The following is a 20,937-nucleotide window of genomic DNA, read 5'->3' as shown; positions in this document are numbered from 1 at the left end:
AGGGCACATTGGAGCTCATTAAGAAACACGTAAATGAATATAGTAGCGTTTCTATTGGTTTGATGCAGTATGTTGATGAGTGTGGCTGGAGTAAACTGCATTGCACATCGACAGTATGACGCCCAAAAACAAACAAACATTGTTAAATGAATACCTCTATGATCATCAAATAATATTCCACTTTCATCTTCAGAAGAGATGTTTTTTTTTTTTTTTTTGTTCATGCATTTTTATTGCTTCACGTGGGGATTCAATTTAGATGACGTTTTTGATTTTTTTTGGTTCTCTCCCCGTCAGTAAAGAAGAGTTCAGTTTCCGATCTGATGGGCGCGTTATGCACGCGACGCGACGTGATCACGTGTGTGCGTGTTTCTGACATCTTTTGGGAGTGACGAACGTAACTCGGACGACTCGCCGGCGAACGCAAGGGTGCAAGGGTCCGTTCCGTGTGGAGCTTCAGACACACACAAAAAAATAAAAAAAAAATAAAAAACATTTGTCTGAACAAGAAATCAAAGACCTCCTCATTGGATTATTATTTTACAACTACAATACGTAGGCTACTTCCAAATGAAAGGGCATTTATAATCAAGAGTTGTTCTATTGCATAGCAGGGGTACTTAATAAAGTGTATTTTGCTTGTTTGTATATGCGGAACTCAGACAAATTTAGTCAGAAAAAAACAGGTGGGGGGAGAAAATTGTCAGAAAAAAAGGGGGAAATTAGACCGAAAACCGTGAAAAATAATTAGTCAGAAAAACAAATAAATATTTAAAAAAAAAAAAAAAACTCTAAAAAAATGACTCAGAAAAACGGGGGAAGAAAATAGTCAGAAAAAGAGGGGAAATTAGACCGTAAACCGAGAAAAATAATTAGTCAGAAAAAAAAACCCAGAGCCCTGAAAAAATGAGTCAGCACAACAGGAGTTTTTTTTTTTTTTTTTTTTTAATCCAAGTGAGTGCAATACGCTTCCGTAGGGTACGTACTGCATATGTTGCTGTTTTTTTTTTGGGGGGGGGGGGGGCGTTGCAAAGACGACAGGCTCCCATTTTCTTTGGCGCTTCTCCCCAATGAGGCTGAGATTCAAACCCTCAAGTCAACTATTGTCGTAGTTTTGTTTCGCATTCAAGTTCCACATTCCCCCCCCGCATGTGATCGCCTCCCCCCCACCCCGCCCCTTCTGTCAGCTGATCGGTCACATGTCCCGGTGGCCCCGCCCTCTCGCAAAATGGAGTTGTCGTCTTCCGTGCAGAGAGGGCTCCGGTCCCTCGGCGAACCGTCCGCCGCGGACCACGCCGCCTTCCCGGCGCTGGTGGACGCCTGCTTCCGCTCTCTGCTCTCCTCCGGCCGGGACGCGGGGTTGCCGGGTGAGCTGCGAGACCCCCTTTGTGCCCCGCCGCTTCTTGCTCACTTCTTGTTGCTCTCGGTCACGTTACGATGTGTGCGGAATCTGCATTCACGCTCCTCAAACCCGGAAGTAGGTGCGAACAGCCACAATTCGGTAGTCCGGCTCGGTCGCCATTAGTCCGAAGCAGCTACCATCCATTTTTGTCGCTGTTGGCAAAATGTTTTCAATCCACACAAAGCACCGCCTCCCCATCCCCATCCCCATCCCCTCCCCGCCATTTGGGTGATGCAGCTGAGGTTTCCATTCACATGCAAATCCTGATTGATTTCCATTCTCGACGTCGATCAGTACGAGACGAGCTCCGACCCGCGCGAATGCCGCGTACTCGTCTGTCGTCGTCGACGTCACCTCTCGACTTCTGGTTTGTGCCCCTCTCCAGACGAGCCCGAAGTGAAGCAGGTCGAGCGGGTCCTGCTGAAGCGGATGCACGCTGCGACCACCACATTCATCCTGGAAGCGGTCAGGCAAAACGCGGATGAGTCCACGATAAGGTAAACAGTACGCGGGATGGCTCATATGAGAGCAGATCAATTCATGCCATGAATATGGGGGGGGGGACTTGATTTCGTATGCAAATCATTCTGGGAAGCTGTTTTCATTTGTGTTGTGTGCAGGCACGCGCGCACACAAACCCCAAGTGGTGCTCAAGCACCTGCCCTTTTGCCCTGGATGAAAGCAGCGACCCTTTTGCTGCAGCCCATTTTTCTTGATTCACCAATATTTAAACAAAAAGTACAAATAAAAATGACCCGCTGCGTCATCAATTCCACCCAATGTTTTGATATTTGAGTCCTTGCTCAGAATTTGACATATGATTCCACCTTAATTGATTTGGGGCTCATCAGAAGCGCTTCAAATGGTGGCAGCTGTGTCCTGACCCTGTTTAACATGAGTTTGAATGTGATTGCTTAATTCCGAACACATTTATAAGCGGGTGTGTGGACTTGTGCAACCCCATTATCTCAGTTTAATTTTTTCTTCCACACTCTTATTTTTTCTTGAATTGTGTTGTACTGCTTATCGTATAGTGGGAAAAGTTATCAGATGATTTATCTTGGTCTCATTTTTATTATATCCCAAAATCCTGCCATTTGAACAGGGGTGTGTAGACTTCTTATATCCGCTGCAGCTTCCCTTCAACTCCTTTGGTCATAGTTGTGTTTATTTATTTTTTGGTGTCTGTTAGGTCAAGCATGGAAAGAATGGAAAATCGGTATCCCTTTCATGGCGGAACAGTTTTACTTGTGCCACCGAGCAGTTTTTAAGTATCCACTGTTCAGTCGAACAGGGCGAAGTTTCTCGAAGGGAGAGCGAAACAAAGACAAAAGACACAGCACTAATTGTAAACAGGACGAGAGAAGTAAATCATTGCATTATCTCCAACAATGAAAGATTAAATATGAGTGTTGCATGGGGCTGTAGTGCCGCAGGACAAGGACAGGACAAGAGAGAACAGGACAAGGACAGGAGGGTGCGTGTCTTGGGGGTGTGTGTGTCTGCGGATACATGCAATTGAATTTATTTGCATTCTGTGTCAATAAACTGTTTTCCAATGTCGCTCCCCCATCCCCTGTAGCGCCTGCCTTGAGGAGCTGTCATTCAGTTCAGAAAGAATACAAATATTCTATAGCTGCTATCAGGTGACGAGCACGACGCAAACACCGTTTTGTCATCATCGCCTCGAATAACCTTTATTTTATTGTTGCTTTTTTCTTCACAGAAACACCACAAGGAGTTAGAGCGTTTGCTAGCGAGGTAAGCCACGGGAAGGTCCACCCATCCCTTTGATGATACCGCTTATCCCCATTAGGGTCAGAGGTGAGCGCCATCTTATCCCAGCCGGCGTCGGGCGAGAGGCGCGGTACGCCCCGGACCAGTCGCCAGCTCATCGCAGGACGCCATTGGCGGGGGGCGGGGGGGGAGAGAGCAAACGATTGCTTCGGTGCTTTCCCGTAGTTGCAGATCAGACGTACACAACAATCGGGATGAATCTGTTGTTGCAGATTCTTGGGATGTCTGGTGCGAAAAGATCTCTCGAGGTAATGCCACGGCATCTCAGTCGGGTTTAGGTCAGGACTTTGTCTTGGCCACTCCACAACACGGATCTTCTTCTTCTGAAGCCATTCTGTTGTTGATTTGCTTCTGTGGTTTTTTTGGATCACTGTCCATTGCAACACCAGTTGGACAGATGGCCTCCAGTTTGCCTGCAAAATATCTTGACCAACTTGTGAACTCGTTTTCCCATCGACGATAGCAAGCTGTCCAGGCCCTGAGGGAGCAAAGCACGCCCATACCATGAACATCAAAGTGCTCTTTTTTTTTTTTTTCTGATTAGTTGTTGGAGAATTCGTCGCCTCGAGGTTCACTTACTTTCCCCTCGCGGTCCTGTGAATGTGTACGTTATTTTCAATACCAATAGGAAAAGATGGTTATTTTGCGTGGTATCAGTTCAAGCAGACTTTGCTTGTTGTTGTGACGTCGATGAAGATCAGACCGCATTTTACGAGCTAATTCATGCGGAAATTGACACGGCACTTTTCCCTCCCGCTGGAGCTGTCTTGTAATTTTTCCCCGTTTTTCTTAGTTTTTATTCAAATGATGAGGGAATTTGTTTCCAAATTTTCTTTTATGTTCTATCATCCTCGTTTCTCCCCCCCCCCCCCCCCCCCCCCCCCTATTAAAGTCTATTTAATAATGTCAATAGGTGCCATCAGTCAACAAGAATACAAGTATTGATCAATAATGCAAATGGGGACTGTGATGGCTGTAGAAGTGCGTCATCATCATCATCATCATCATCATCATATTATTATTATTTGTATATTTCCGCAGCATTGGAAGGCAAGCAGCTCACATTACCGACGTGTCATGGCGCCTCCAATATCACGTGAAGGTGCACGACGACCTACGTTGGCTCATCGTTCCATAAAAACAATTTGAAATACATAGCTGTATATTTGAAATATATTGTGACGCTTTTTTGTGTGTGTCCACGGCAGAATGGACAGGTCGATAAGGTCAACGAGCCTTTCTACTTATTATCCCTCAACACCGAGGTAAAAAAACTCCCATCTAATGTGTTGTGCTTATTTTGACGTGAGTGACGTCATGTTTGTGTGTGTGTGTTAGAATAAAGGTCGTCGCGAGGATCTCCGCTTCACCTGCACCGTGGAGCAGTTACAGGTAGGCAGCGAAAGAACCAAACAGTCCACCTTAAACCGCTTCACTTGTTGTAGTAAATTGGAGTTGCAGCGCTTCTCTCGTAAATCTTTCACATTTAAAGCGATGCATGCGTGTTATTATTATTATGATGATGATGTTTTTTTTTTTTTGCCAGGACATGGTTGGCAAGCTGAAGGACGCCGCCAAGAGCGCGGAGAAAGCCAGTCAGATGTGATGAGGATGATGATCAAGTGTTTGCGGTTTTCAGCCCCGTTTGGTCAGATCGTGCGTGTTTTTGTTTTAGGAAATAAAAGCAAGCATCGTGACGTGTCTTTGTGTGGTTTCATGCGGATTTGTGCTATGGGAAACGCGAAACAATGGCGGCGTGGGGAGAAGTGTGACCAGCGTGGATTTGTGGAGGATATCGAACCGAACAAACAAACAAACAAACAAAAACCACAATCCACTGAGGAGTAAAGTGGATCACCAGGTTCATCTTGCGTAACGTTCAAAATGTTTGGGCAAGTATGTCAGGAAAAACGCAAACGTTTGAAACAGCCTTCAAAGTGTCATGCGGGGCTTCAATAACACACAAACTCGTTGTTTTGTTTTTTGTTTTAAATAATTTTTGCGTATTTGGATGGAGAGAAAAAAAGAAAAAGAAAAAGAAGCCGCCGACAGTAATTGGCGCGCTCCCTTAAGCCGGGGATCACGTGAGGCAAGCGGGGCGGTCCGAGTGCAAGCCATTTTGGGGACGGTGTCAGTTTCCACGGAGCGCGCGCACGCACCGCGCACACGCCGCTCGCCACTCAGGAGGAGGGGGGCCAAGTGGGGATTTTGGAGGCAAACTTGTGTCGGAGCGGAGCGAGCCGACGCCGGAGGACTTTGGGCCGCGGTGCCAGCGCCGATCGCACACGCTCGCAAAGTGCCACGGGCGCCCACGGAAGGCGTCGGCGGCGTCGGCGTCTCCCGTGTGAAATGCGCTCGCCTCGGCCACTGACAGCGTCTGCAGCCTGCTTCAAGATGGCGGCTGGGCTCCGATTCATTCGCTGCTGATTCGCCTCCCAACTTTCATTGTCTGTCCGCCCCCCACCACCCACCGCCCCCCGCCCCCGCCGCCCCCCAACCCCCGCCCCCCCCCCCCCCCCCCCAGCCGCAGCCAGCCGAGCCCGGCACACAGGTACGTGCTCCCGGCATCGCCTCCGCCTCGAGGCGGCACCCGCTGCGGTTCCGCCGGGGGTCTTTGTGTGCCTCTTCCACCCCGAGCTCCGCGGATGTTGAGCTTTCGCCCCGACGTGGAGTTCCGCGCGTGTGTGTGTGTGTGTGTGCGCGCGCGCTCTGTGCTGGATGTGCCCGTGCGAAGAGGTTCCCAGCTCGGGCTTGGAGCCCGTCGAAGCCCCGCGCACACGCAGGCTTCCTCGCTGGGTCGCTGAGCTTGGCGTCCGTGCGGCCGGATGGCGGATCGGGATTGTTTTGTGGGCTTTTTGGGTCGGACGAGTGTGGCGGCCGGCGGGCGAAGCGCCGCGGACTCGGCGGCGACGTTAGCACGACCGAGACGTCCGGAGGCTTCCCAGCAGCCGCGTTCGCTCGGAGCCGCCTCATTTTATAGAATCGTCACGTCGGGGCGTCGATGCACGCGACGCGATCGCGTCCGTGCGCGTTTGCGACATATTTTGAGAGTTACGAACTTAACTTCGGACGACTCCCCCGGCGAACGCAAGGGTGCACGGTCCGTTCCGTGTGGAGCTTCGGACGGTTCGGAACCAGCTGCTTTCGGGTTCCTCGACACCACGCGACATGCGCGTCACCTACCGATTGGCCGATTTATCTTTGCATTTTTTAAAAATGATGATTATTATTTTTTTTAAATAAAGCGACAAGGCTGCTCGTGTGTGTTAATTCCATCCGGAGTTGTGCGACTCGCGGCTCGTTTGCTGCTCTTCCGTGTGATTGCAAAAAGTCCCATTTGCGTGTTCGCGTGTCTCCGAGACCCACGAAAGGTAATGTTTGTTGTCGCGGAGGCTGCCACGCACTTGGTGGGCTCGCAACTTTTATATTCCTAATGGATCGGAACAGCAGTTGTGTTTGCTTCAATGCTGCGGCATTTTTTTTTTTTTTTTGCTCTCGATCCTTGATTTTTGTGGTTTTATCTCTTCTTTCTTTTTTTTTTTTTTTTGGACGAGTTCGGAAGGAAAAAAAGAAATCATCTACGCTCAATCTTCTTTATTCGTTGCGTTCACTCCCCAAAAATTCCACGCGTGACATTTGAGAAATCACTTGTCAACGCATTTTGCTTTTAGACAAATACGGTCCGCATCCGTTGGTTGCCTTTTGTGCCCAAAAATGGCAAACGTTGCCCAAAACCGCTCCGTTGGTTGCCAAACAGGCTTTTTGGGTTCATGTTTGTTGCAATAATCCACGTCCTTCGTGTTCTTCCTCGTGCGGAATGCGTCGCGATTTGACAAAGTGCTCAAATACGAAAGTTCCTCGGAGCCTTCTGGATTGGACAGTACCGCCTACGTCATGCTAAAATACAATTTAATTTGGGTAATGAGCGCAGTAAAAAACAAACAAACAAAAAAAAAAACCAATGCGCTTGGTGTTGTTTGGAGGTCTTCGTAAAGATGACGCGAAAACTCGCGTGGTCCACTTTTTGCGTCAAACGCGGGTTCATTTCAAAATGATGATTATTGGTTTTTTTCCCCTTTCCTGCACAAAATGGCAGCCGCTGCGCGTGCGTGCGTGCGTGCGTGGGGAGGGAGCCCCGCGCTCCTCTTTCATCCTCCTATCACGCATATACAACTCTTATTTTATTTTTTATTATTTTTTTTTTACAAGAATGTCCTACCTTGTTTTTGCGCCCACGCGAGAAAAGTGGTTGCCATAGAAACACACAGACCCCCCCCCCCCCCCCCGCCACACACACACACCTGACGTGGGAAGCGCCCCCCTTTCCCGCTCCGTATTTCATTGCATTAAAAAAAAAAAAAAGTTCCGATCGCTTTGGGAAAAAAAAAAAAATCAATTTGCCTAAAAATTGTTCTTCCATTTCGTTGATTTGATTCTATCTCATTTTTAAATCTGTACACTTCCGGCAAGCTTTTTTTTAATTTTTTTTTTAAACTCACGTCACACGTGACCCCCCCCCCCCCCCTTCCCCCCCTTGTCCTTACATCCTTCCAAAAATATTGCGTGACGCGCCGAAGCCTTTGCGGGGAAGATTTATGACGTTTCTGATCAAATTAGCATAAAAGATGATGTTGCTTTAACACAAGTTAAGCAAACAGGCTTGCAGCCTTCTTCCAAATGGCGCCCTGACTCCTCTTCTCCTCCTCCTTCTTCTTTCCTCGATGCCACCAGCTCCTTTCGCTCATCATGCATCGGACGACCAGGATCAAGATCAGCGAGCTCAACCCTCACCTCATGTGCGTCCTGTGCGGGGGTTACTTCATCGACGCCACCACCATCATCGAATGTCTGCACTCATGTGAGCGGCGCGCATGCACGTACACCGTTCACGTGACTCCTTTTTTTTTTTTTTTTTTTGCATCGGAAGCTAAGAAAGAATTTTTTTTTTTCTTGTATGTGTGTGTGTGTGTGTCTTGCAGTTTGCAAAATGTGCATCGTCCGTTACCTCGAAACCAGCAAATATTGTCCCATCTGCGACGTGCAAGTGCACAAAACCAAACCTCTGCTCAACATTAGGTGAGAAAGCCTCTTCTTCGCAAACAGTTTTTTGGGGGGGGGGTTCGATCGTGTCGCGTCTTCGCCTTCTTCCAATCTGCTTTTTCATTTTCCCTGCAAAGCCAAGTGAAACTCAACATGTTGACTTCCTGTGTGCAGGTCAGACAAAACCCTGCAGGACATCGTTTACAAACTGGTCCCAGGCCTCTTTAAAAGTAAGAACGTGATATTGGACTGATGTATTTTGGGTTCTATATTTTGCTTTTTAAAAAAAAAAAAAAAAAAAATTCTATTAGTTTCTCTTCATATGCTATTAAATGTGCTGCAAGTGGATTGAGTGATTTTTAAGAGAGAGCCCCAATCTGAATTGGCCTTAAAAGTAGGCGAGCGTTTCGAATTGTTCGGCCATCGCAACGACGTTGCGGCCATGTTGATTTGTGAGTCGTGCGAACAAACGCTTGATGACGCCTCCTCCCTCGGACAGGTGAAATGAAGAGGAGAAGAGACTTTTATGCCGAGCATCCTGTCGAAGGTAAAACACTTCAGATGAAAATCCACCGAAACAAGTTAAGTAGCGTTTGAATGTATCCGAAGATCGGTTGCTCCTGATTCAAATATGTTACACTAACATCTTTGCTTACTTTTTGACAAGAAGAATGGAAAATTCCATCAGTTTAGCCAATTTTTTATTGTATTATTTTATTGTAACCAATTGACATGATCGCATTTGGTGCTTATTTTTGCAGTGTGCGCTGGGAACGGTCCTTTCCAAGGACTTCATTCAAACAGGATTCAAATGTGGTTAAAATGGCGCGCTCGCTTTGAATCACATTTGAATCACGTGCAACTCATGTACACAATCAAATGAAGTCCTTTTTAAACGCATATATATATATCTATATATATATATATATTTTTTTCTTTGCCATCCCTGTACCTCACTTTTATTGTCGGGCGTACGCGTCCGCAAAGTTTGAAGACGAAAAAACTCGCTAAACTTCTTCACCACAATCGAACAATTCCATTTTCGGGCTCCCGAATCAAATGAAAAGTACTAATTGCGATTTCCTGCGGCAGCTTCAAACGGCTCCAATGAAGACCGAGGCCAGGTGGCAGACGAGGACAAGCGAATCATCACCGACGACGAGATCATCAGCCTCTCTATTGAGTTCTTCGACCAGAGTGCCGGGTAAGGTTCATCTTAAAAACAAAAGTCGCCGATGCGACGGTGGACGACGATTGGGCGATGTGTGCATTTTTACTCTGTGCGTGCAGGCTGGCGGGTGGACTCGATGACAAGCATTCAAGCAAAGATCAGGTTTGTGCATCGTTCTTCTGTTTCTCGCTTTGCAGTGAAATCCTTTTTGAAGGTGATTGCTAATTCTCTTTCCGATATAAATACGTCGTAAGCGGTTTTGGCTGGATCACTTTGGAAATGTGGTTGGTCACAATTACAAGTTGCCCCTGTTGAAAATGGAATGGTAGTGTTAAAATATCATTCTTCCATTTTGAGTGAATGCATCAACAGGACCACTAAAAAAAAAACAAAAAAAAACAAACATCATTATTTTAGAATTACAAATAAACTGATAAGAAGAAATGATGAAATGTAAATATATTATAATTTTTTTTTTTTTTTTTTTTTTTGCATTATATTTGTAAAGCATGTGGAAAACCACTAAACACGCCCATGCTGACCTAACGACAAATGTCCACAATTTAGACACTACCCGCTTTATGACAAAGCAGATAAATGAATGTTTCCATCAGAATTATAAAAATGTTCTTTTACGTGTTCGGAAGTCTAACTACGAGTCTCACCTTTGCACTTTAAGGTCATATTTGGAAGAATATGTCACGTTTGAGACGACTGTGGCAGAATGGCACGTGGCCACAGCCAATCGCATGGGAGAGTGATTGTACGTATAATTCTTGCACACAGACGGCCAACAAAAGGTACCTGCAGTGTCCGGCAGCGATGACCATCATGCATCTGAGGAAGTTCCTACGCAGCAAAATGGACATCCCCAACACTTACCAGGTTTTTTTTTTTTTTTTTTTTTTCATTTACTTTAGGCCTTAAACAAGAAATATGACTAGCTTTTTATATATATATATATATATACATTTATTTATTTGTTTTGCTTGTGTTTATGTCTATAGGTAGAAGTCATGTATGAAGATGAACCGCTGAAAGATTACTACACGTTAATGGACATAGCGTATATCTACACTTGGAGAAGGGTGAGGCAAATTCAGCCAATTTGGATTTGTAGTTTCTTTTTTTGTCATATCTAAATGGAATTATGGAATTATATATATATATATATATATATATAAAAAAAAAGTCATTGATTTATTTGCTGGCCATTTGTAAAGTCACAATTGGATCAACTGTAAATTTAAGACAGTAGGGGGGGGGGGGGGGAACAAGTGATGTTTTTAATCTTGTGTTTCAGGAATAATAATAATAATAATAATAATAATAAAAAAAAAACATTTAAAATTTTACTTCAACTGGATATTTTATATAAGATTTTTCTGGTGTCGGCTTGCAATGATCCTAGAGCTGTTTAATATTTTGTAAAGATGCTAATTGCAATAAATGTGGAAAGCACCATTTCATTTTGTAGGAATGAAAAATACATATCTTCCATGTCACTTAAAACCCAGGATTTTTCTGGTGTGTAAATTTGTTATATAATTCTCTTGCATTTGTCCATTTTATAGTTATTTATCTAAAGCGAGACACACACACACACACAATTTTATATATCTGTGTGTGTACAAATGCAATTGTGTCGGAGGTCAGGAAGCAAAAATATTAATAGGGAGCAAAACCCCTTCCCACCTATTAAAATAAGTAAATATATAGAAAGAAAACATTTACAAGTAAATGCAACTGTTATTTTTTTTGTTTCAAAATAAGTAAATATATATGAGGGAAACATTTAAAAGTAACTTCGACTGTTATTTTGTTTTTCTGTAGTTTTTTAAATTGTATTATTATTATTATTTTAGTTTGCGATAATATGGTTTTGTATATATGGTTTTAAATTCTGCGTTTAAAAAGAAGCGGATTAGAATTAATGTCAAGGACATTCACCCTGAGGAAAAAAAAAAACATTAATCTCTTTATTTGTACTATTTAAAAAAAAAATATATATATATTTTTTTTATAGGGAATTAAAAAAAAAAAATGTAACTGGAAATTATTCTGGTGTTTTAGTTGGTGATAAAATGATTCTTTTGTAACAGTATAGTTCCAAAGCAGCTGATTTCGAATAATTGTGTCATACTAAGTTTAACCCTGAAGTGGAGTAATTTCTAAAAATAATAACATTCAAATTCGATTTCTCAAAGAGGACATTGTAATGTTTTCATTTGGGTTGCATGATAGCACTTGCAGCATATTTCATATTAATCGTGTCAGTCAAAATATATTCTGCACTGAAATTAAAGTCCCTTGAATTTTCCGGATGATTAAAAATGTGTTAAACATAATTAACATCAAACAACATGAATAATAATTCATTCATGTAATTATAGTTATAATAATAATAATCAAGAAGAGGGGCAAATGATCACATTGTAATCGCGTGCAACCAACCGTTGTACATGATCAAATTCCTTTTTTTTTTTTTTAATTTCCCAAAAATATTTCATTTAATTTTCATTGTCACATACTGAATTGATATTATTTCGTATTTTCTAATGTGGTCAAATGTTCCACAAATAATTTCTGTATCTTGTGTTATTGTTGCTGATGATGCATATTTTGGTTGCCCGAGTCAAACCGGCCGATGATTATTGTATCGTTGATTGATTATCCTGATTGGTTTCGCATTTATTTCGGCTCTGACGTCATCCCGGGGACGTCCACAGACGGGCCCGCTGCCGCTCCAGTACCGAGTCCGGCCGAGCTGCAAGAAGCTGAAGGTGAGCCCCGACCGGTGCGGACCGGAGAGCGACTCGGCCAGCGACAAAGCCGGGAGTCCCGCGGGAGCCCCGTCCAGGTCCGCGTCCGCGTCCACGTCGTCGTCCTTGCCGAGCCCGGGCGACCCGGCGCTGCGCCCCCCCCGCGGCCCCGCCGCCAACGTCAACGGGACCCCGGCGGCGCAGGCCCCTTCGACCTTCGCCCAGCCCCGGAAGATCGGCTCGGCCACCTCGTCCGGATGACGCCGACGCCGACGCCGACGCCGTTACCATGGCAACATAGCGCCGTCGTTCTTTTGTTTCTGTCTCCGTTCTGACGTTTTATGATTGATTTGCGTGTCATTTGTGGAGCGCACTGAAGGCATTTCGAAAGAAAAGTTACTCTCAAATATTCAAGAAAGTCAAGCATTTAAAAATCAAACCCATAAATATGGCTGTATTTTGTTATGTACATCATTTGTTTTGACCCATTCCCACAAACGAAACGCGTTTCGCTTCTGGCGCGCGAAGATTTTCACTTTTGTGCTCTTTTTGTTTTTTGTTTTTTTTTATCCTCCGGAGCAGACGTCTCATTTCGTTGTTTTGTTTGTCCGAGGACAATTGACATATTGCAAGCGTTTTCTACAAGCTGCGTGTCCATAGAAAAATACAGTAATGCCAAACACGCTGGTTTCACGCTCAATGACGTCACGTCTCCCGTGTTTTCTGTTGATTGGCTCGATTGTATGGACAACTTATTGTATTGTTACTGTTGCACAGTATAAAACATCTAAATAAACTTTTACACTTAAGCTGTGGCCTACTTTTGTCTTGTTGGTCGCGTTTTTTAACATATATATATATATAAATATATATATATATATTTTTTTGTTTGTTTTACATGCATTTTCTTCAAATATTTCGATTGATGACGTGGACTGAAAAATAACTCGTTTTGTCACTTCAATCAAAGAAAAGCATTGATTTGATATATAAAAAAATATATGTATATATGTATTCAAATTTAAACAAAATCTATAATACTATGAATTAAAAATGCATTTCTGGAGAGCTATTTAGTTGCGTGGGAGTTATGGAAAAATAAAAGCAAGGGTTAATATTTATTAAAGTCATTTTTTAATTTTTTTTATTGGCAATAAAGCAATATAGGGAAACGAATAACAATTCGAGATGACTCTCAACACGTCAATTTGAATTTTGCAAGGTTTTGTCGCGCGGATTCCCGCCTTGCACGATGACGGTGAATTGCAGCGACGGACGACGAACTCGCTTTGATTGACGTTTTCCGAGCAAAATTAAAGCCATAAATTGAGCAGGAGCAGAACATGAGTGTGGTACTGTTGCGTCTTCAGGTCCAGTTGTCTTTTCTTGCGGCATTCGTGTTGCGATTGGCTCTAAAATGACAATTACACACACACACAAAAAAAAATACATTCAATTGTTGAGTTATTCTTGGTTGAGTGGAGTCTTTATATCGTTTTTTGGTTGATGGTCGAAAGTTGCAAATGTCACGCCCTGTACCGTGGGTTGGTGTCCACGTGGTTTCGGCGACGACGTTTGCTCTTTGGCGGGCATTTTTTCTTAATTTATTTTTGATTTTTTTTTGTTTTAAATCCTGTGGCGGGCCTGCGGATCGGAGTGGCGTCGGTAGAGGGCGCACGCGTGTTCTTCTCAAGGTGTCGCCTTCAAACACAACAAAGGTGCAAAATGTACGCGCTCAAAAAGAAATATTATTGCTGCAATTGGATTGAGGCCATCGTGGCTTACAAGAGCAAAAAAAAAAAAAGTCCTGTAAAGTCATTTCAGATAAAATGTCGAAGTTTTTTTTTTTTTTTTTTTTTTTGTGTGTGTTTCTTAAAATCGAACTCTAAAATCTCTCTTTTTTTTTTTTTAGGGATCACTACCAGGGATGCTAAACCGAGTTCCGTTCCACTGTTTACGCCGTAAATAGAAACCAAATGGAAACGCTTCTATTAGGAAAACGCAATTACATATTTGATATAGTCAAAGCGCCTCAAATTATGAAATTGAATGCTAATGCCTATTTTATTATTATTATTATTTATTTTTTTTTGACCGTGGGGGAGCACCCATAGGATTAACTTGCATTAAGACTATAAATAAAATAGTGTTCACCCCAAAAATCCAACACACACAAAATTAAATTAAAATAAAATAAAAACGCGGTTTAAGTTCAAATGTCATACAAGGTTGCCAGGTCAGAGCGAGAGCGACCACTTTTGTCCAAATAGACGACCTTTGAAGAGGCGTCCTCGTGTTGCCATGGGAACACCGGACAACAAACACTCGACTTTTGGATGTGCGCGCTCACCTCGAAGTCAACTGGCTGCCCCAACAAACAACAACAACAACAACAACAACAACAACAACAACAAAAAGATCCTCAAGAAAAGTCGTTGGAGTCTCGTGTGAGTTCTTCGTTAGACTAAAGAGGCAAAAGACGCGCACACATTGTTTGCGCTCACGCTTGACAAACACGCAGTCGTTGCGGTGACGCGCGGTCGCTTCACTCTTTGTCACAAAATGCCGAGCGTCGTGACGTAAACAACCTCGGGACTTGTCGCGCTTCGGCGTCGCGCTTCGTCACACGTTTTCAAACCGCGAGGCAGAATTGAGCGCAAAATAAAAAGCGACCTCAACAACCTCGCTCGTGTGTTCCATCACCGCGCACAGGTTCGAAGACTTCGCCTTGAAACCATCCCGATCGGCGGCTGACGCAATGACTCAAAGGCAGATCGTCCAAGGTGAGATCAGTTGATTGATTGATTGATATTTTTTTTCACCCTGGTGAGATAAATCTGTGTGCCACCCAGTTTTTGAGCAGTATAATAAATCAAGAATGCAGTTCGTGCAAACGGTGGCTGATCTGGCGGACCGGCCCCAGAACATCGAAATCCTCCAAAGAGCAGGTAAGGTGACCCGTTTTGCAACATGTGAGCGGCTCCATCCCGCGGCTGAGTCTGCGACGCCCGTCCCCCCCCCTGCAGGTGTCATGTCCATGCTCCGGCCCCTGATGCTGGATGTGGTTCCCGGCATCCAGCAGAAAGCGGCCTTGGCCCTGGGCCGCCTGGCGGTCCACAACGCCGACCTGGCCGACAATTTGGTGAAGGAGGACATCCTGCCCCAGCTCATCCGCTCTCTCACCATCCAGAATGTGAGTTCATTCACAAGAGTGCGCCGCTCGTCCTTGGAGTAGTGTTCTCAAATGCACTGCTTTGCACAAACTCTACCCTGAGGGACACCAAACGTCTACCCCGAAAGGTCGTGCCGATCAGCCCTCCGGACGCCTCGCTACACAATTCGTACATGTTTGCGCAGGTCAAATTCAAGCATTTTCCACATGACCTGATTTGAAAAGGTTTCCACAACCTAAAAGGAAAAATATTTGCAAGTCGCCTAATTGTTAGAAAGACCTTACTACAATGTTAGGCAATTGAGAGCAATAAAAAAAACAAATATATAACATAATCATTGAATCTAACGCTCGCCGGATAGAAGATCGGAGAAAACCGGCAAAATATGTGATAAGATACGTACAACTTTTACAAATGCTCCTCAGTTTTGACTCAGCAAAGCACGATGAAGGCAGCAGAAGAATCGAGCGCAACTCGATCGCCGTTACGGAACAAAAAAGGCACGTATGTTCATTATTGTGCTTGAGAACTCGTTCACATTCTATTATTTTGAACACAAATATTAAAAAACACACCTCGACGTAGTGCAAACTACTACAAGCACGATAATAAAAAGCCAATCAGTAAAACGTTGTTCCGTTTGCAGAAAAGATGTATTTGTTATCGGTATTATGAAACGACAAAAAAAGCTTGTTTTCGATGCAGAGATTGTATAAGAAAGCGGCGGCGTTCGTGCTGCGTGCGGTGTCCAAGCACTCGCCTGAGCTGGCGCAGGCGGTGGTAGCCAGCGGCGGTGTGGACGCGCTCGTTCTCTGCCTGGAGGACTTTGACCCCGGTGTGAAGGAAGCCGCCGCCTTGGCTCTGGGCTTCATTGCGCGACATAATGACGGTAAAGAAGGAACGTGCTTTTAAGACATTTTCCACATTTCCCATCTGTGCATCTGGAATTTTTTATTTTTTATTTTATTTTTTTTCTCTCCTAGCCTTGTCCCAGTCCATTGTGGATGCAGGCGCAGTGCCCATGCTGGTGTTGTGCCTCCTGGAGCCCGAGATTGCCCTCAAACGCACCGCAGCCTCGGTGCTCAGCGACATCTCCAAACACACGCCGGAATTGGCCCAAATTGTCGTGGAAGCCGGCGCCATTGCACACTTGGCACAGATGATCCTCAACCCGGACACCAAACTCAGGGTGAGGAGCATGGAGGAATGCTAGTTTATGCGATTCTTAACAATGTTCTGTTGCTTTGGGGGGCACACCTTCTTGTTGAAGGTTGACGTTGAAGACGTGCACAGGAGGCGTCACGGAGATCTGCATATTTACAGTGTCGCACACCACCAGGGCAGCTCAAGGAGGTGCACGTTCTAGATCCATGTGCGCGTATACTTTATGGACCTCGAAGGACCTTCGCTCCGAGCCGTCCCATCTCCGGTGCATGTCGGGTCTGTGGCGGTTTTCTTCGAAAGGATCGACCACCGCGAACGGTGGTCCCGGGTTTTTATGACAGTGAGCAACTCAAGTCAGAGGCTGTGTCACGGCAACCAGTTGGGACTTCTCTTCCTGAGTCGGGAAGCCCCAAACGAGGCGTATCAGCCGCCTCGCTCATTAAGCCGCAACTGTGGTTTTTTCTCTCTCCGCAGAGGCAGGTATTCTCTGCTCTAGGTCAGATTAGCAAACACTCGGTGTGCCTGGCGGAGATGGTGATCGAGGCCGACGTCTTCCCGGCAGCCATGATGTGCCTCAGAGATCCGGACGAGTGCGTGAAAAATAACGTCACCATTCTGATGAGAGAGGTGGTCAAACATACTCCTGAGGTACTGCGCACAGGCACTGGAGCACCGGCGCAAAAACGTACACGGACTCGACGCGTCGCTGTTTTTTGCAGCTGTCCCAGGTCATCGTCAACTGCGGCGGCACGTCAGAAGTGATCACCTATCTCGGCGAGTGCCGTGGAAGTCTAAGGTTGCCCGGGATCATGATGCTGGGATACGTGGCGGCCCACAGTGAGAACTTGGCCATGGCTGTCATTCTCTCCCAAGTATGTGTGTTGTTTTTTTTTGCCGGGCTCCGATATCCAAGTCACGGAGCGGCTGTGTCACGTGTCATGTGTCGTGTGTTTTTCCCGCCGGCCTCGCAGGGCTTGCTCCAGCTGGCTCTGTGTCTCTCGGAGGAGACGCAACATCACATCAAGGCCGTCACAGCCTGGTGCATAGGCCAGATAGGACATCACACGCCGGTGCACGCCAAGGCTGTCGCCACCGCCAACCTGCTGCCCAAGTTGCTGCAACTTTATATGGATGCCAACAGCTCAGAGGACCTGCAGAACAAAGTATGCTCTCAAACAAGATATGATGCCACGCTTTGCTGCTCTGCTTATCGGTTTGAAGATTTGATTCCACAAAAATCCTTTGCTTCAGAGTAAGAAGGCTCTGAAGATGATCCTACAGAAGTGTACCTTCCTGCCGGCGCTGGAGTCTCTCCTCTACGACGCGCCGAGCAACATCATCAAACATGTTGTCTGCCAGTTCAGCAAGGTGAGTCGGCCAAAACCACAGAAAGCCAGCTATGACTCCGGCCCGTGACTTTGGAATCTTATTCCTGTGCTTCTCTCATCTCAAAGGTGTTACCTCATGACAGTCAGGCTCGCCGTCAGTTCGTGACCAGTGGAGGGTTAAAGAAAGTGCAAGAGATCCAGGCGGAGCCGGGCTCTGTCCTGCAGGAACACATCAATTCCATCAACAGCTGCTTCCCGGAGGAGATAGTCAGGTACACACACTTCAGACGCGAGTCTGAAAAAAAAAAAAAACAACTAAACAAAAAAAAAAAGTAACAACTATCAAATACACTTTTTACGAAGGAAAATCAAAATAAGAGTGGCGACAGGGAAATTGTGCATTTCTTTGCACGTTTATGTTAGTGCAGCGTCACTGTGCATTGTGTAATAAATAATCACTTCCCAGTCGCTTTATTATAATCGACGAAAAATGGAGTGGTCTTGGTTAAATGCTTTTGTACATCTGGGCTCCTCTTTGGTCAAATCGCCAGCTACAAGTGACTATTTGGTGAGAGACGTCGATGATGCAAAACTACCTATTGTTGGTTTGTAGACTAATTACTTTCCAGGGGAAAGTTAACACGTTACTTTGTTCGCGACTCAAAATGGCGGTTTCGGAGAGTAACGCGGTACAAAGCGGCATCACTGAATATGCAAATAGTTTGGGCTAATAGATGACAGAGAAGGTACTTTAAATTTTTTTTTTTCCAAAGAAAAAAAGGGCTGCAGCAAAAACAAAATGGCAAGTGCTTGAGCACCACCTGGCGTCTATGTGTGCACGCGCCCAAGGATTTACCTTGAGGAATTGAGAAATGATGGCAAAATACTGTGTACACATTCACACATGCATATGTAAAAAAAAAAAAAAAAAAAAAAAAATATGTATTTTTTTTTTTTTTTGTGTTTGCTGTTGCAGGTATTACTCTCCGGGCTACTCAGAGGTGTTGTTGGAGCGCTTAGAGAACTTTAAACTCTCCTGAGACCAGCCGGCATCCCCGTGCAACGTTACTGCGAAAGCACAGTGCTTCAAATGTGCCTCAAATGGTCAATATATCGCCGGATGTATTATGATTAACAATGTAGACTATCATAAAAATGTAATAGACTGCATGAACATGAGAATATGTTGTGAATGTATACTTGTAGAGTAGGATAAATGTCACATAACATCAAATAAAATCTCAACATCAACTGAACAACATTGGAAATGTTTGCTGAGTTGCAAAGGTTGTGCGGCTTTTCGGCACTGCGACCAAGCAACGCAGTGCCTCCTGGCGGCCGGGGCTCCTCACTGCAGCTCAGCTGCTATGAGGCGCTGCGCGCGCGTGGGCGCGTGCGCGCGCGCAGCAGCAGCAGCTGCGGCGCACATGGCGAGCTGCTCTTTGTTGATTGTCTCGTGTCCAGATCCACGCTCGCTCCCCACATTGTTTTGTCGCCTTGGCCCACGCAGCCGACCAGCTGGCATCTCCGCCTCCTCTTTAAACAAGATTTTTGGAAATCCTCATCCATTCACAAGCATCTCTTTAAAGGTGCTCGGCGAAACCACGACGGTTGGCTCCCTTCACTATGTATTTATGTAGCTTAGATGGCTGCAATGAATAATAATCATAAGAATAAATGGAATAATATCTTTTTGTTCAATAACAATGATAATCACAAGGATAAGCGGTACAGAAAATGGACGGCTGGATGGAAATTCTAGACGGATTTGGCCAAGTTAAATGAGAACATGATTACAGTGAACCATTTTGACAATCGATTTTATATTTTAAAAAATGCGCTACAGTCTTTAAAAAATTGAACTTGTTTAAAATCCAAGTATTACTTTGACTAGAACTCATGTTGGTCTCAGGGAACATAAATTACACGCCCACGATGCAGTGCACTTATACACAACTTCAATCTACAGCAGCAATAAAAAAACCTCTTCATCACTATCGCAGTCAAACTGAGCAAAATTATCTTCATGACTAACGATTCACACTGTTACGGAAAAAGTATAGTATATATAGTATCGTAGTAGTATATAGTAGTAAGTCAGTATTGTTGCTGTTTTTAGATTTTGCTCCAATGAAGTCGATTTATACAATATATATAAAGTATTAACAAGGTGACGCTGGTCACAATATGTTGTAACTCACTTACACTAACTTGAACACCCTTTTCCATTATTAGAATTACCAGTAGCTTACAACTCCCAAATTTTGTTTTCGATACCTGGAAAAATAGCATTTACCACTTAATTGGTCTTATCATTTTCAAGCATGTAGAAAAAAAAACAATCTTATCAATAGGACACTTACACGGGATTTAAAACCGTGCACTGCATGTTTAACCATACAAAGAAGATTTGCGCGAGTGATGTATTTTATTTTCATTCGACATTTCGGCCGAAAATCACATTTAAGACGTTCATTATTCCAAAACACGATTCAACATGATACAGAATCCACTGCGTGCACTTACTTATAGGCTACTTATTGTTTGACAGACGAAACATAGCGGTAAAAAAAAAAAGAAAAAAGAAAAAAACACAATCCATTTTGTAAATGAATTTTTGCCATAAACATTAGGCCATTTTTCTTTCACGTACTATTCTTTGACTTAAAATGCGCGTAAGAGTGCGAGTATATTTACAAAAAGATGATCTTTGGACCGGTTTGTGTAACGCTTCCCTGCTACAGTTCACTTTTTTTGTTTCTTTATTTATCACGCAGTCACGTGCATTCACTGGAACCCAAAACGAACATATACATAACAAATCAATTGTGCCCAACACCATTGAGCATTTTGAGGTCAAAATAGCAGCAGCTCTCCAGAATGTTGAAGACGTAGTCATATTTTAGTCATTAATATCTGTCCCGTATTTCCCCGTTTTCATGTGGAACTCTGACAAACAGAATAAATATCCTACCAATATCGTCACATGTTAAATGTCCCAAATACATTTTTGAATGGATTTTTGTATTTGTTCTCCGATGAAGACAAATCGGCTGAATGATGAGTATGCACCAGACTAATATTGTAGGTTTAGTTTCAT

At 44.3% G+C, this 20,937-nt stretch overlaps 2 protein-coding genes across 3 annotated transcripts; both read left to right on the top strand.

Annotated features, from left to right (window-relative positions):
- Positions 1 to 1,180: 1,180 nt before the first annotated feature.
- On the top strand, positions 1,181 to 12,981 carry LOC133470564 (uncharacterized). The gene is made up of 19 exons (XM_061759048.1): positions 1,181 to 1,481; positions 1,788 to 1,899; positions 2,985 to 3,048; positions 3,129 to 3,163; positions 4,241 to 4,301; positions 4,408 to 4,464; positions 4,538 to 4,591; positions 4,746 to 4,801; positions 5,273 to 5,465; positions 5,574 to 5,750; positions 7,931 to 8,057; positions 8,179 to 8,275; positions 8,414 to 8,469; positions 8,739 to 8,786; positions 9,332 to 9,443; positions 9,530 to 9,572; positions 10,197 to 10,295; positions 10,418 to 10,498; positions 12,140 to 12,981. Exons 1-19 carry the CDS (start codon positions 1,229 to 1,231, stop codon positions 12,431 to 12,433), a joined length of 2,019 nt encoding a protein of 672 aa, XP_061615032.1. The 5' UTR covers positions 1,181 to 1,228; the 3' UTR covers positions 12,434 to 12,981.
- Positions 12,982 to 13,467: 486 nt separating this feature from the next.
- Positions 13,468 to 19,088, top strand: spag6 (sperm associated antigen 6). Of its 2 annotated transcripts, XM_061758973.1 has the most exons (13): positions 13,468 to 13,890; positions 14,085 to 14,619; positions 14,885 to 14,955; positions 15,025 to 15,120; positions 15,199 to 15,365; positions 16,051 to 16,234; positions 16,329 to 16,534; positions 16,984 to 17,157; positions 17,229 to 17,381; positions 17,481 to 17,672; positions 17,761 to 17,877; positions 17,964 to 18,109; positions 18,814 to 19,088. In XM_061758973.1, the coding sequence occupies exons 2-13, from the start codon at positions 14,474 to 14,476 to the stop codon at positions 18,875 to 18,877; spliced, it is 1,716 nt and encodes a 571-aa protein (XP_061614957.1). In that variant the 5' UTR covers positions 13,468 to 13,890; positions 14,085 to 14,473; the 3' UTR covers positions 18,878 to 19,088. The 2 variants fall into 2 exon arrangements, with proteins under 2 accessions (XP_061614957.1, XP_061614958.1); XM_061758974.1 differs by lacking the exon at positions 13,468 to 13,890 and having other exon boundaries at positions 14,497 to 14,617.
- The last annotated feature ends 1,849 nt before the right edge of the window (positions 19,089 to 20,937 follow it).

The sequence above is a fragment of the Phyllopteryx taeniolatus genome, chromosome 20 (assembly GCF_024500385.1).
Source record: "Phyllopteryx taeniolatus isolate TA_2022b chromosome 20, UOR_Ptae_1.2, whole genome shotgun sequence".
NCBI classification, from domain to species: domain Eukaryota; kingdom Metazoa; phylum Chordata; class Actinopteri; order Syngnathiformes; family Syngnathidae; genus Phyllopteryx; species Phyllopteryx taeniolatus.
This window is presented reverse-complemented; position numbering and strand designations above follow the sequence as displayed.

Excerpts from the sequence above, each read along its gene's own strand:
- LOC133470564 (XM_061759048.1), top strand. The coding sequence starts at position 1,229 with ATGGAGTTGTCGTCTTCCGTGCAGAGAGGGCTCCGGTCCCTCGGCGAA. Across the intron at positions 5,466-5,573 it reads CCGGAGGACTTTGGGCCGCG|CGTCTGCAGCCTGCTTCAAG; the intron begins GTGCCAGCGCCG and ends GGCCACTGACAG. Across the intron at positions 10,499-12,139 it reads ATATCTACACTTGGAGAAGG|ACGGGCCCGCTGCCGCTCCA; the intron begins GTGAGGCAAATT and ends GGACGTCCACAG.
- spag6 (XM_061758973.1), top strand. The coding sequence starts at position 14,474 with ATGGGAACACCGGACAACAAACACTCGACTTTTGGATGTGCGCGCTCA. Across the intron at positions 14,620-14,884 it reads AAAAGTCGTTGGAGTCTCGT|GTTCGAAGACTTCGCCTTGA; the intron begins GTGAGTTCTTCG and ends CACCGCGCACAG. Across the intron at positions 18,110-18,813 it reads TTCCCGGAGGAGATAGTCAG|GTATTACTCTCCGGGCTACT; the intron begins GTACACACACTT and ends TTGCTGTTGCAG.